Source organism: Canis lupus, chromosome 36, assembly GCF_011100685.1.
Source record: "Canis lupus familiaris isolate Mischka breed German Shepherd chromosome 36, alternate assembly UU_Cfam_GSD_1.0, whole genome shotgun sequence".
NCBI classification, from domain to species: Eukaryota; Metazoa; Chordata; class Mammalia; order Carnivora; family Canidae; genus Canis; species Canis lupus.
In genome coordinates this window covers 18,832,290-18,846,497 of record NC_049257.1, presented here as the reverse complement: position 1 = coordinate 18,846,497, position 14,208 = coordinate 18,832,290, and the positions used below count along the sequence as shown (strand labels likewise).

At 37.1% G+C, this 14,208-nt stretch overlaps 1 protein-coding gene across 3 annotated transcripts in view; it reads left to right on the top strand.

The window, feature by feature from the left end:
• The window catches only part of GPR155 (G protein-coupled receptor 155), a 43,430-nt gene that overhangs the window by 365 nt on the left and 28,857 nt on the right, over positions 1-14,208 (top strand). For 2 of the 3 annotated variants that reach the window (XM_038584886.1, XM_038584888.1), the window contains exons 2-3: positions 4,174-4,670; positions 12,053-12,452. In XM_038584886.1, the coding sequence (XP_038440814.1) occupies positions 4,205-4,670; positions 12,053-12,452 (866 nt within the window). In that variant the 5' untranslated portion in view covers positions 4,174-4,204. Of the gene's footprint in view, positions 1-60; positions 522-4,173; positions 4,671-12,052; positions 12,453-14,208 lie in introns of those variants that run through there. The other variant, XM_038584887.1, reaches the window with a different exon arrangement.

The following is a 14,208-nucleotide window of genomic DNA, read 5'->3' as shown; positions in this document are numbered from 1 at the left end:
CCGGAGCCTACCCGCTGTTAGGACCCCGGGAGCCACCCAAGAAGACTTAGCCTAGGGGAAGGGACCGCTTGTCCCCTCCAGCGACAAGCGCGGAGCCCAGTTCGAGGAGCGCCTCCTTGCACGGCCACGCGTGTCATTCTCGGACTCTGCCTTTTATCCCGAGGGGGCGGCCTCAGTATCTGCCCTCCTGGGAGCTCCTGCCCGGTACCTGGAGCGCTGCACCAAATTTTCTCCCTTGCCCCTTTTTGGAGCATGTCAGGTACCGTGACGTTGTGACCCCCACGCCCCGGGGGAGCTGAGAGACCAACTTTCTATCCCAGGCGCAGACCCCAGGCGGCCTTTCCGCTGCCACCGCTGGCTGCCCGGGCCCTGGGTGGCAGCCGGTCTCGGGGCAGGCTGTTTGGTTAAGGACGCTCCGCATCCTTATCTTGGGGGGCCAAAGTCTGCCCCTGCCGACGCGGGAAGAGGCCGTGCTTGGCTCCCACCCGAGGTCTCTAGGGAGGACATTTGGTCCTCTGCAGGTAGGTGGGAGTGGGCGGGTGGTGTGACTGCTGATGTGCAAGATGCTGTAATAATACCAGGCTGTGTTAGGTTTGTTCCCCCGCAGGATAATGGATATTGGCTGTTTGAGGACAGACAGGCTAAGAGTTTAAAGCTTTCTCTGCAATAAATCAGAACCCTCTTCCCCATTTTCACTTAACAGGGGGTAGTGTTTACGGTTTCCTTCGTGTTATCGCCACCAACTGTCAGTGGCTGGCAGCCCTTTGTATATAGCATTTCTCTCCTCCTCATCCCACTAAGCGGCCACCGAGCAGTCTTTTTTATCGGGACAGGTCAACTTGTGCCATTAGCAACTCTTGTTTTTAACGAGATGAAAAGACTGGATACAATTTTTTAAAAACTTCCATTGCTTGTGGTTCCTGTTCATGTTCACAGAATGCTTTAAAAAGCTTATACTCTTCCCTATTGGGGGCAAAAAAAAAAAAAAAAGAAAAGAAAAGAGAGAGATGAGAAACCTTTGTAAGTGCTATTTTGGTTGTTTCGACATTCCCTCTATTGACAAGTATTGCTTTTATACTGTTGAGGAACATTAAAAGAATATTTCGGGGATGGGACAGGTTACTTTTCAAAGTTTTTCTCTTTAATTTTTAACTAACTTAAAGTTAATCCTGGGCAGTGCTACAACTATTTGACCATCACCTTGATAAAAATGAAGAACTCTCCCTTCCCTGCTAAAAACTGTTTTAAGTTCAGACTGGATTAAATTGAATTCCTTTTAGTTGTTCCGTATAAAAGAGAAGCTGTTAATCTATGACCCTTCCCGTTTCTCTTATTTTCTTGGAGAATCTTTAATGCCAAGTTTGAAGAGTGGGCATAAGGCATTGAATTATATTTAATGTGTTACCAGTCTCATTATGACCACACTCCTAAGGTTGAAGAAGCTAAGTTTCAGAGAGGATATTTAATTTGACCAAAGAGTTGATAAGTGATAGGGCCCCAAATTGGGTTCAGGTCTATTGACGCTTTGAAATGAACAATTGCTATTTTTTTTTAAGATTTTATTTATTTATTCATGAGAGACACAGAGAGAGAGGAGTGAGGCAGAGACGTAGGCAGAGGGAGCAGCAGGCTTCCTGAGAGGAACCGATGCGGGACTTGATCCTAGGACCCCGGGATCACAACCTGAGCCAAAGGCAGACAGACACTCAACCACTGAGCCATCCACGTGCCCTGAACAACTGCTATGTTAGTTAAAACTTGGTTAAAAAATTATTGTAATAATTGATTTGTACTACATACAATACTACATATCAATTATTACAAATAAGGGGTAGTGAACAGTATGAGTTACTAATATTCCAGGCGAAGAAATATAGGGAACTTTAAAAAATAATGTAAGACTGCAAAAGTTCATCACCTTATTTTTTAACTTGCCTTTTCAAGTCCACACCTTTTTGGGCTCCAAATGTTTAACACCTTTGTTTACCAGCTTCTTACTTCAACTAATGGTACCTGTCCCAACCATTAGCTTCCCCAGGATATAATTTGATGCTTATTTGGTAAACTTCAAGTATGTGATTATTGTAGGTTTATGTATATTAACCACTCCTATCTAATCCTGGTAGAAAAATACTTGTGCTGATCCAGATTAATTGTAAGGTTTTAAATGGTTCAGTTTATACGAGGGTAGCACAGAGAAAATTATCTTGTCCACACCCCATGTATCAGTTGTTGCTGGTTGGTCTCTGGCCTGCTACCTGAGTCTTTTTTATGTCCTGTGGGTGTTTGAAAACTTACCCGTTGGCATTGTAAATTTCAGGAATCATGAGTGTTTTTACTTTCTACATTATATAAGGCCACTTTAGACGGTTAACCCAGAATAATCACTTAGAAATTGACAATTGTCACCATATTAATTTCAAGTTACTAATTAAGGCTGATTAGTTGTGAAGTTGCCCAAACCTCATATTCATTGTGACCCTGGCAGCAAGAAGGGAGTCTGATAAGTATTGTAATGCTAACATAAAATTTTTTTCCTGCTTTAGCATTTTCTGAACATCGTTAAAGCATTTTACAACACATTTTGTGTTCTTTAACATTTTATGAACAGCTTTAGAACACTTTAGAACACATCTTGTGGTCCTGAGTCTGTTGCTATAGTGAAAGCTTATGATGCTTTATTATTCAGGAAAAAGATTTCTGTCCATGAACTAGAAAGTTCCTAAAAGAGGACATTGGTCCACTAAAAGGTGAGAGATTTAAAAGCAGATTAATATTTTAATCATTCATCAAAAATATATATATCTATTTTTTAATATTTTTTTATTTATTCATGAGAGACATAGAGAGAGAGAGGCAGAGACACAGGCAGAGGGAGAAGCAGGCTCCATGCAGGGAGCCCACCATGGGACTTGATCCCGGGTTTCCAGGATCAGGCCCTGAGCTGAAGGCGGCATTAAACCGTTGAGCCACCAGGCTGCCCAAAATTATATATATTTTATATATATAATTATGTAGTGTATATTGATAGGTATATATATATATATACCCACACACTCTAACATATATGTTTGTGTCTCCTGTGTACCAGGCACTGTGATAGGTGTTAGGGCTACAATAGTGAGCAAAAATATGCAGAGTCCGTACTTCTGTGGCACTTAAAGTCTAATGAAAAGATAGATGGACATAAATTAAATAGTCACTCTCATGCATGGTATAATTACAAAGTAAGAAAAGTAGCCTGCAGGTAAGGAACATGATTCTACTTGAGAAAGCCCTAGCTATGGGATTAGTGAAGCCTCATGTGGTAAAGCAATTCCTGAACTATATGATTTAGAGGGTGAACAGGTATTATTATATAGACAGTGGCAAGGAGAGAAGAGACTATTTTATACTGAACTGCATGTACAAAGTCCCAGTGACACAAAGGGACTATGGGACATTCAAGAAGCCAAATATATAAGACCGCTATAAAAGGAGCTAAGGGTACCCTGGTGGGATGCCATCACTTTTTTAAAGTTCTCTTTTAATGGGCTACCAAACGTTGTATTTAACTTTTTTTAAGTGATTACTTTGTGCCAGATGTGATTATAAGGACTTGAATAACCTCAAGTCCCAATGAGATAGGTACTATTATTGCCATTTCACAGATGAGGAAAGTTACTGAATAAAGTTACTCTGTGATACTCTTCTATATTCTTCTTCCTGTCCTATATTCAGGTATGACCAGAGAGACAGAACTCTCCTATCCTAAGGTAGTCTTGATAATTGAAATTTCCAGAGAATTTGGATGCAGGTAGACATTCAGGAGAAGCTCTCTGGGTGCCATGCTCTTACCCACAAGGTGGAGCTCAAGTGTGGATCATGGAGAGAGCCATGGGGTATCACTGCAACTGTCGTATTTGTGGATCTTATTTTATTCATGTTTGATACTGAAAATAGGACAGCAACATAAATATTTTGACCCACCTTTGAGAGTAAAGAGGTTATTATTACCAAACACTCACTTTTTTTTTTTCCATTGTATTTTTCTCTGGTGGTTGTTGAAAGAAAATACGTGTATTTCTTTGGCTATTTGATATGTCTGGGCTTACCAGTATATACTTTCAACTAGAATTCTTCTCATTATTGTTTGTCTGAATTGGTTGACTGAATCTTTTCCTTTCTTTCCAGAGATCTGGTTGGAGTTGGAGGGTGAAAGAAAATGGCTTCTTTTTCTGATTTACCTGCAGAGAACCTAACCATTGCAGTCAATATCACCAAGACTTTGTCCTCAACAGCAATGCATAGATTTAATTCCACTAATGACCCACCTTCAATGTCAATAACAAGGCTTTTTCCAGCCTTACTAGAATGTTTTGGCATAGTCCTTTGTGGCTACATAGCAGGAAGAGCCAATGTCATAACATCAACACAGGCCAAAGGACTAGGAAATTTTGTCTCCAGATTTGCACTTCCAGCTTTATTATTCAAAAATATGGTTGTACTTAATTTTTCCAATGTGGATTGGTCTTTCCTATATAGCATTTTGATTGCCAAAGCTTCTGTATTTTTCATTGTATGTGTATTAACCTTATTGGTTGCCAGTCCAGACAGTCGATTTAGCAAAGCTGGACTATTCCCTATTTTTGCTACACAAAGTAATGACTTTGCATTGGGATATCCTATAGGTAAGTTATTTTTTTTTCAAGTTTTTAAAAAAATTCAAGTGTTTTAGGAAGTAGCAAAATATAATCCTTTAATTTGTCTAAGCATTTTTTAGTGACAGATATTTACTTATATCTAAAAAAAAGAAAAATCTCTTGGGGCACCTGACTGGCTCAGTTGGTAGAGCATGTGACTTGACCTTGGGGCCTGTGAATTTGAGCGCCATGTTAGAGGTAGAGTTTACTTTAAAAAAAAACAAAAGTCACAAAGCCTCATTCCAAATCTCTGTACTTTGTACCACCCCACAATGCCTACCCCCAAAAGGGACTAAATCTTAAAAAAAATTCAAATAAAAAGATCTCTTATATTTTTTCTTAAATATTTCTTACATTAGGGTGAATTCTATTTTTTCCTCAAACTCAAGAGTTTGAAGCTCTTTCAGATGTTGATCTAAAATAAAGAGTCATACCTAAATAAACTCTATAAATCATCCTTCTAATACATTCTTTTTCTTCTCAGCAACCACATGAAAGAAGTTTAGGTTCCAGAAGGGATTAGAGTCTGATTTAAATTATACTAGAAAGATAGACACATGTCTGTATAAAAATAGTTATTAAATGTTAGCAGTGCAAATTTACGAGACTTTTCTCCCCTCCATCATTTTTCTTGCCATCCAGAATATATATTGCTTTACATTAAATCTTGTTGTTGAGTTTATTATTTAAAATGTCCGTGTATTTCCATTGAAGTTAATTTCTTGTATAAGAACAAAAATGGTGAGAGCTTTGCACCTTTTCAACAATTCCTTCCTAGCCTTTCCAACTCTTTAGGCAGCCTAATTTTATGTTTCTATGTGTGTTTTCCTGATGAAACCTTTGGGATGGTGAGATATCGTGAATGTATTCTTTTTTTCCAAAACACTCTATCACTAAGAACATATCTACCTAGTAGCTACTTTTTATATTTTTATATTTATTTTTTTTAAAGATTTATTTATTTATTTATGATACACGGAGAGAGAGAGAGAGAGAGGCAGAGACACAGGAGGAGGGAGAAGCAGGCTCCATGCCGGGAGCCCGATGCGGGACTCGATCCCGGGACTCCAGGATCGTGCCCTGGGCCAAAGGCAGGCGCTAAACTGCTGAGCCACCCAGGGATCCCCAATATTTTTCCCCCAATATATTTTTATATTTAAATTAAAGTTTATGTTGTACTTTGACCACGTGTCATGATATGAGGACTTGAATATTATGGATGTAGTCATTCATTCATTCACGCATTCATAGGGACCTGTTACATATTAACGATTGTGCTAACAGATGGGAATATACCAGTCAACAAAGTTCTCAAACATTTTGAACTTACATCTTAATGTGAAAATAAAAGAAAAATTAAAATAAATCAGGTAATGACAAGAGTCATAAAAATAAAGTAGCATAGAGGGCTAGGAATGACGAGGTACTATCTGACATAAGGGTCAGTAAAGACCTCTCTGATATATCTTCTGAGCAGAGACTGAAAGAAATTTATTGAAATGGACAGCTGAAAACCACCATTAACTCCCAGATTCCTTATTCAGTAGTTTTAAAACTTTCTCCTCACCCAAACTGTTAATTATTTCCCTTTTCTCCTCCTTTGCCCTTCCTCCATCTCACTAACCAGAAATAGAGCTAAATTATAGAAATTAAATGCTAGGAGTAAAGCAGGAAGTTTATGAGAGAAGAGAAACTGGGCTCTTAGATGAGTGAGCTATAAATAGTAACTATAAAGGTGTTCCTTTAAGGTTATTGAATTTTAAAATTAAGGATGAACCAAGCATTTAAATAAAGACTTTGGAAATAAAATAAGTCCATCTCCTCAGGAGCATTAATAATGTAGATTTGTCAAGGTATTTATGACATAAAGACCTTATAAGTGGCTCGGTATCATAGTGTTAAGTATTTAACAAATATTACATTATCTTAATTTAGTCATGAACTATAAGTATATAGTTTCAGGTTCTCGTAGATTAGTAAGTACATAACTAAACAACTAACATTTGTAACTTAATACTTTATAGAGTATTTTCTTATATACTTAGGTAGGGCAGATACTTTTAATCCTCATTTTCAAATAAGGACACAGGCCTTCAGAGAATTTAATTGTTATATCCCAGGTCACACAGCTAATGTGACTGAGATCCAAACCTAGGTCTTTTGGTTCTAAATCCTAGGCATTCTCTTATGCCACACAGTTATATAACATGCCCATTTAATCTTCGGAAGACCTAACTAGCCTGTAACTCATAAATATCAGAGGGAATCAAACATTTTTTTATCTTTAGATTATTCTAAAGGTATTCCATAAAATGAATAGCAGTGGAAAAAGATGTATTAGATGAGCTTATGCATTTTCATGTTAAAGCAGCATCTCCAAATCAAAATGTAGTCAGCCGTTTTCATTACTGTTTTTCTTATGTCCCACCTTGGATCACTGAATCTGGCAATAATCATGTTCCCAGCAGTGTGCTAGTCCAATTTCCCTGATGATTATCCTTCTAAATTTTGAGTAGTCATTTTTTGTTTTTAAGTCACAAATAATATAAGAGCTCTTGTAACATTAGGTTGCAGACAATAACCTTACCAGAAACCAACAGTATACACAAAAGTGCTTACTTATATATCTGCAGATTGGAAGGTGTGGTACAGAACTGTAGGGCTGTGTATCTGCTCCAGTGAGCTTATTTATTATTGCTGCCCATGCCCATCTGCCTTCTGGGGCTTTTCAGGATGAACAGAGAAGACTGTGTCTCTAGAGAGAAGACCCGTTCTTTCTGTTTGTTACGTGATGTCTCCCAGGAATTCCCACTCTCTTGTTAACAGATAAGCATCATAGCTTATGAGAAATGTCCTTTTTAAGACTGCTTTTGTTCCACAGAATCAGTCCAATTTACAGGTGACTCGGGAGAAGGCAGATAAGTTAATGATAAAGAAAAAGGACATTCAAGTTTCCTTTTTCTCTATATTCTGACAGTTATAACAGCCTGTAATATTATATTAAAATGGTGTATCTATATTCAAGTGGAAGAAGGCTGCAGTGCATTTAACAGAGTAAGAGAGAAGCTCGCTGTTTTTTAGAACAATTCTTTTCAAAGGTACTTTAAGAAATACGAGTTCGAGAAGAAACCAAGAATCTACCACGGTGAAATGTTGATTTCAGCAAGTCAGAATGGTTCCCTACCTCTGTCATCAAAAGATACTAATAAGGCATAGTTAAGTCCTATAATTTATTCTTCAAACAATGCTGATAGCATAAGTGCCTCGACTAATCATAATTATGCTCTAGTGCTTGAGCTGTAAACAGAAAGGAAATGAAGCATTTAACTATATGCCATTAAATAATAGGATGATCTTGTCTGGGTCTTTGTGTTATTTGCTAGGGATTGAAGCCCGGCAGGAATCAAAATAGGAGCCGCAGTGGGTGGTTAATTTTGTCTCTTAGTTTCTCATAGTGGGATTCTCTCCTCCTCCCCCCCACCAAGAGCTTTATTTGTAAGTGTTAATTAATTAGAACTTAATAGTTGATATAATCATTATAAATCTAATTTGTTAGTATAGGTCACTGGTTTTCATATGTGGTTTTCATATTTGAAAAATCATCTTTTGATTGGTGATAAAAGCACTGCCAATTCATAGATAAATATGTAACTTTAATTATGCAAACGAATGGCAGAAGTGTACTGAAATCTCCACACTGAACCCTGTTCTAGTGATTTAACAAGTATTTATTAATTCCCAATTTTTGCTCTCCCACTAGATTGGACCTTTTTTACCTTCATATACTTATTCAACTGACTCAAAATACCCTAATAGTAACTAACCTGCTTCATAAGTATTCAGAATATGAAAAAAGAAAAAAATCGGATATAAAAAGAAACAAGTCTAAGAGAGAACAATTAGATATAAATTGCTGTGTGTTACAAAATACATTTTTACTTTGAAAACTTTGACATTCGTTGATGTGATAATTCCATTCAGGGAGTATTTTCAGATTTGCTCAGCCCTGCGCGAGGGACTGGGTGGGAGTTCTGAAGAGATGCCTTCAAGGGACATTGTGATGAGGTGGCACTAGTAGGACACAAGGTGCCAGAGCCATCCAGAAGAGAGGGGATCCATGATATAGATTGAAGACTTGGTGGAGGCATTGGTACCTGACACAGGCCTTAAACTGTAGGCAAGATTTAAGTAAGAGAGGAGAGACTTCAAGAAGTTGGGGAATGATGATCAGCACGTAGAACGGGTGGTTACGAACCTGGTGTTAGTCCGGCATAACTGCCATCTTTGGCTGGTGGAGGCTTTGCCTTAAGGAATAGTGAGAGATGAACTGAGTAAGTAAAGGACCACTTGTGGAGACTGGACTGTGAATGTCAAAAGAAAGGCTTTATTGCTGTTCTTGTGGGAGGTGAGAACTGTGGGAAAATCCTAAGTTTGGAAAGTTAAAATTTAGATGATATTGTCAGCAGCGAATAGAATGGATCCAGGGAGTGGTCAAGAAAAACCAAAAGAATATAAATTGGCAAACACAATTAATCCAATTTTGAGATTTCTGACTAGTGGTTCAAGAGAAAATACAAAAGATCCTGAAAGAAGACAATAGTTGGTGATTGGTTCAACATAGATCATAAAAGACTGCTGCTCAAATTTGCATTGAGCTTTTAAAACAATCTAAAGTCCATTATCAGATGGTGATTAAGTATTAAGAGTGCCGGGAAAGTAAATTTCTGGAAAAAGGCATTGACTTAAGGGACTTTGTGTGCTGAAAGTTGTTAAAGGAAACACCTTATGCATTTAATTTTGGCCACTTGGGAAAGTATCTGTACTCAGATTGAAAACACAAGGCTTTTCCAAAAATTTGCTATTTTAAAAATTGAGTGGTGGGCAGGTATGGAAGGCTTGCTCTTAGAGATGGAATGTCTGATCAGAAGGAGGGGAGCTGTCTAGAAATAGTTACCAAAAAAAAAAAATGATGCTTTTTTGTACTTTAAAAGATGAAACCTTAATGAAACATGAAAGAAAACCAGTAGGAGATATACAGCTCGGATATCTAATTTGGAAATCAGTGGAAAGAATTCGTGAAATTTTATGTAATCAAATAGGTTTTGTTTAGCCACTGCTTCATTTCGGGGATATTATAGACCTCTGTATGTGCTTAGCTGAGAAAAAAAAAGGGGAATCGAATCCTACACAAAAGTAGGTTTTAGCTAATGAGAGCCAGGTAAATTTCTAAAGGTTATATAATCTTGTTACATAACTTTAACAGGACATGTGCATGACATTAACTGAACTTATGTATCCTGAGTAAGTAAACTAATATATTTTCCTACCTGTGGAACTTTATCTTAATGTAAATTGAGAAATCTAATCTTTTACATTTTTTCACACGATCGCTTCTGTCTTTGCGAATGATTGTGGCTGTTTTTGTTGTTTTTAATCTTTCTTTCTCAACCTTCAATCATCTATGAATCATCCTTTATATGTATTAGGTTGAATTTCACACCTCGTTGCCAAAAAATGTGCCTAAAGACCAGGTTGGTTACTCTAAGGCTCTAGGTTGCTCTGATCAACCCAAGACCAGGCCACCAACTCTCATGTCCATCAACAAACAGCTAAAAGGCTGATCCAACCTACCTGCCCCCTTCCAAGGAGACTCTTTTATTTTATTTTATTTTATTTTATTTTATTTTATTTTATTTTATTATTTTTATTTTAATTTTTTTTAGGAGACTCATTTTATGCACTGGTTAGGTTCTAAAGTCATCATGTATAGTCAAATCCTTGAAAATCCCTTAAATCACCCACAAAATGCAACGCACATACTTTGTGCATTTTGTACCATTTCTCATAAGTCTAGCAGCCAGATTTGTTTTTCTCTAGCGTTTTTCTTCAATGAACAGGTGAAATAATTAGTTTGCATTTGGGAACATGCCTGATGGGGGAGAAAATAAATCTTTTGTTTTCCTAAGAGTGTATAGTTGAGTTTGTGTTAGTTAAATATGCATTGACATGACTCTATTCCCTTCCCGAATATTCCTTAGACCCACCTTTTCATTCCTAATTCTTCAGCATCCTCACAGGTCTTCCTAAGGCATTCATTCCTTGTTTCTCTCAAATGGAGGCTGTTTATTTTCTCTTCACCTGCATCCCACGTGAGCAATAGTACAATAGGTGATAGGTGGAGCCGGCATCCTCATAGCCATCTAGTACCTCTGCTAGGCCATTATTCTCTGCTCTTTTGTAGGAACTGCTTCTTCGGGGTACGTACTGCCTACCTAGACTGTTCATCCTCCTTGCTGTCATCACTGACCTCATTCTGATCATTCTTCCTCATTTAGTGAAGATTTTAATATATGGCTCATTGTCATCTCGACTTCCAAGTTTTGCCATTATCTTGTTTGAATTTAGCATCAATGGGAACTACCCGTTAAATCCTCCCCTTTCTCAGTTCCCTGACTTCTCCATCTCCAGTGATGTTTTCCTCTGCTCCCTTTCAGCCACCAACTCCTACAGCACATCCTGGACCTCAGCATCTAGGAAAAATTAAATTCAGTAGGTCAACTATCTGACTTTGAACTCCTGACCTTCCAACTACTTGTCATCTTTGGATTTTGGAGGGACTCCAGTCCCTGACTCCTCTGCTTTTTATCTGAGAGCCACCTCCCATCTTCATTTCTTTTCCATTAGAGCTTGGACTCTATGCCTCCAGTGCTACTCCCTTCTCTAACCTTTGTAGTCTGGTTTTGGTTCCCTACTCCAGTGCAACCTCTCTCAAGGGAACCAAACCACCTTGTTGCTATTACTACTTGTATAATTTCTTACTAGATTTGTACTTGGAATTGTTTCTTTTAAGAATTCTGCCCCTTTACTGAGACTAGTCTTAGCCTCTACATATTAAAAATTAGTGGGTTTCACTAACAGTGATTTTTTTTAAAGATTTTATTTATTTATTTATTTATTTATTTATTTGAGAGAAAGAGGGAGAGGGAGGAAGGGGGAGGGGCAGAGGGAGAAGCAGGATCCCCGCTGAGCAGGGAGCCCAACTGAGGGCTCAATCCCCCAGGACCCTGAGATCATGACCTGAGCATAAGTCAGGTGCTTAACTGACTGAGCCACCCAGGGATCCCCACTAACAATAATATTTTAAGTTGATTATTATTTTATAAGCTAAATACCATTTAATATAGTGTGCTTTTCTTCCTTTTCACCTTTATTTCTAAAATTTACTTTTCCAAAGTAGGCTAATGAGGTCATTGTGCACTATTTATATTAATTTAAAATATGTTATAATTAAGCATAGAAAACATTATGTAATTTATTAATGCATTTCTGTGGTGATCATTTTTAAAACACTTTTAATTCATGTTTTGCAGTTGAAGCTTTATATCAAACTACATACCCAGAATATCTCCAGTACATTTACTTGGTGGCACCAATATCTCTTATGATGTTAAACCCTATAGGGTTTATCTTCTGTGAAATCCAGAAGTGGAAAGACACTCAAAATGCGTCTCAAAACAAAGTGAAAATTGTGGGACTTGGACTTCTGCGTGTATTACAGAACCCAATAGTATTTATGGTTTTCATTGGTATTGCCTTCAATTTTATTCTTGATCAAAAGGTGCCCGTATATATGGAAAATTTTCTTGATGGACTTGCAAATTCTTTTTCGGGATCAGCTCTATTTTATCTTGGTCTTACAATGGTGGGAAAAATCAAGAAACTGAAGAAGTCAGCATTTGTTGTGCTAATTCTTCTCATCACAGCTAAACTGTAAGTTTAATTTATTTAACTTGGGAGCTGTATTTTGGGAAAGCCTTATTTAGCCAGTTCATTAGATGTGTCTGCAACTATTTTCTCATTTAAATACTCTGGTAGTAATACTCCCTCCTGAGTAGTTGTGATTTAAAGGAAAATGATGTTGGTATATTGTGGAAAGTTATTGCCTTATTCTGTATAGGCTATTCTTTCCATTTTATTGCCAGAAGATAAAGACTGTTGGCTTCCCCTTAACTTTTATATAGTTTTACTTAGTATCTCCTAATATCCCAGTTTGATCATATATTTAAAGGCAATTTTAGGACAGCCCGGGTGGCTCAGTGGTTTAGTGCCACCTTCAGCCCAGGGCGTGATCCTGGAGATCTGGGATCCAGTCCCACATCAGGCTCCCTGCATGGAGCCTGCTTCTCCCTCTGCCTGTGCCTCTGCCTCTCTCTCTATGTCTCTCATGCATAAATAAATAAAATCTTAAATAAATAAATAAATAAATAAATAAATAAATAAATAAATGCAATTTTACAGGATTTCTGAATCTTCCAAATCTTTTAAAACCCTATTAGTAATGATGAAAACAATAATTTTGAATATAAGCTTTTTTTTCATGCATTTTGGAGAAATATTCTATAATTTTGTGGGTAATTGAACTTTCTAAATAGGGAAGTCCGTACAAATGATTATTACTATCTGATCATAGCCTATCAAATGAAGTTTTTATCAGCTCCTTAGTTAACAGTTCCTTAGCTTATTTAGCTCATTAGCCATAGAACTACACTTCATGGTGCAGGTGACATAATTTTACTGCGACACTACCCCAAGGAACTTGGGGCATACTTAAATATCAGAATTAGCTCTTGTATAGACAGTTAAATTCATGAAAGCAGTGCAATATGAAATAGTATCTATATTTTCAAAATAACAAAAATGAATATAACTTTTGAAAATTTTTTATAATGTGGTGTTATGCTCCTTGGAAACAAAGTTTTTTTTTTTTAAGATTTTTATGTATTTATTTATGAGAGACACAGAGAGAGACAGAGACATAGGCATGTAGGACTCAATCCCAGGACCCCAGGATCACAATCTGAGCCGAAGGCACTCAACCCCTGAGCCACCCAAGTGCCCTGGAAACAAAGTATTAATTAGAATTGCCTCAGTAATGAACATGATTCTAATGTTAATAGTGTTGTCAACTTCAACTGAAATATTCTCATTTTAAAAATTTTTTTGTCTTAAAAAATGTTTTTTTTCTGGATCTTTGATCCCTATTAGATATTTTTAATCTTTTTCCTTAACTAAAAATACATATAAGAGCAGTTTCGTATTTCATACTAGAGCATATCTCTAGGTGCTGCTATGACAATGTTATCAACCCTGGCCTCATTCTTCTTAAAGGAAAGCTTCATTAGCTCAGCTTCCCTTTTATTCTCTTTCTATGGAATCCTGAAAGATTTGTTTAATAATTGACTCTTCACCAGGTCTGGATTTCACTACTTTTCTGCTCTATCTTGGTTGTTTCAGTTACTTCTTTTTGTCTTTATAGTGATGAAGAGGTAATTGTAAGATGTCGATTTTTCTCGTGCTTTTCAGAATCTAATGGAGCCACATTGTTATCAATACCTGAACAATTTAAACCCCAAATCAAAATAAAGATCAGGGTTCTTTCCAAAAAGAAGTTTAGTAATTTTCTTGAAAAAAGTTTACTCAGATTATCAGTCTTTTTCTTTTAACATTTCAATTTTCTAGTAGAGGA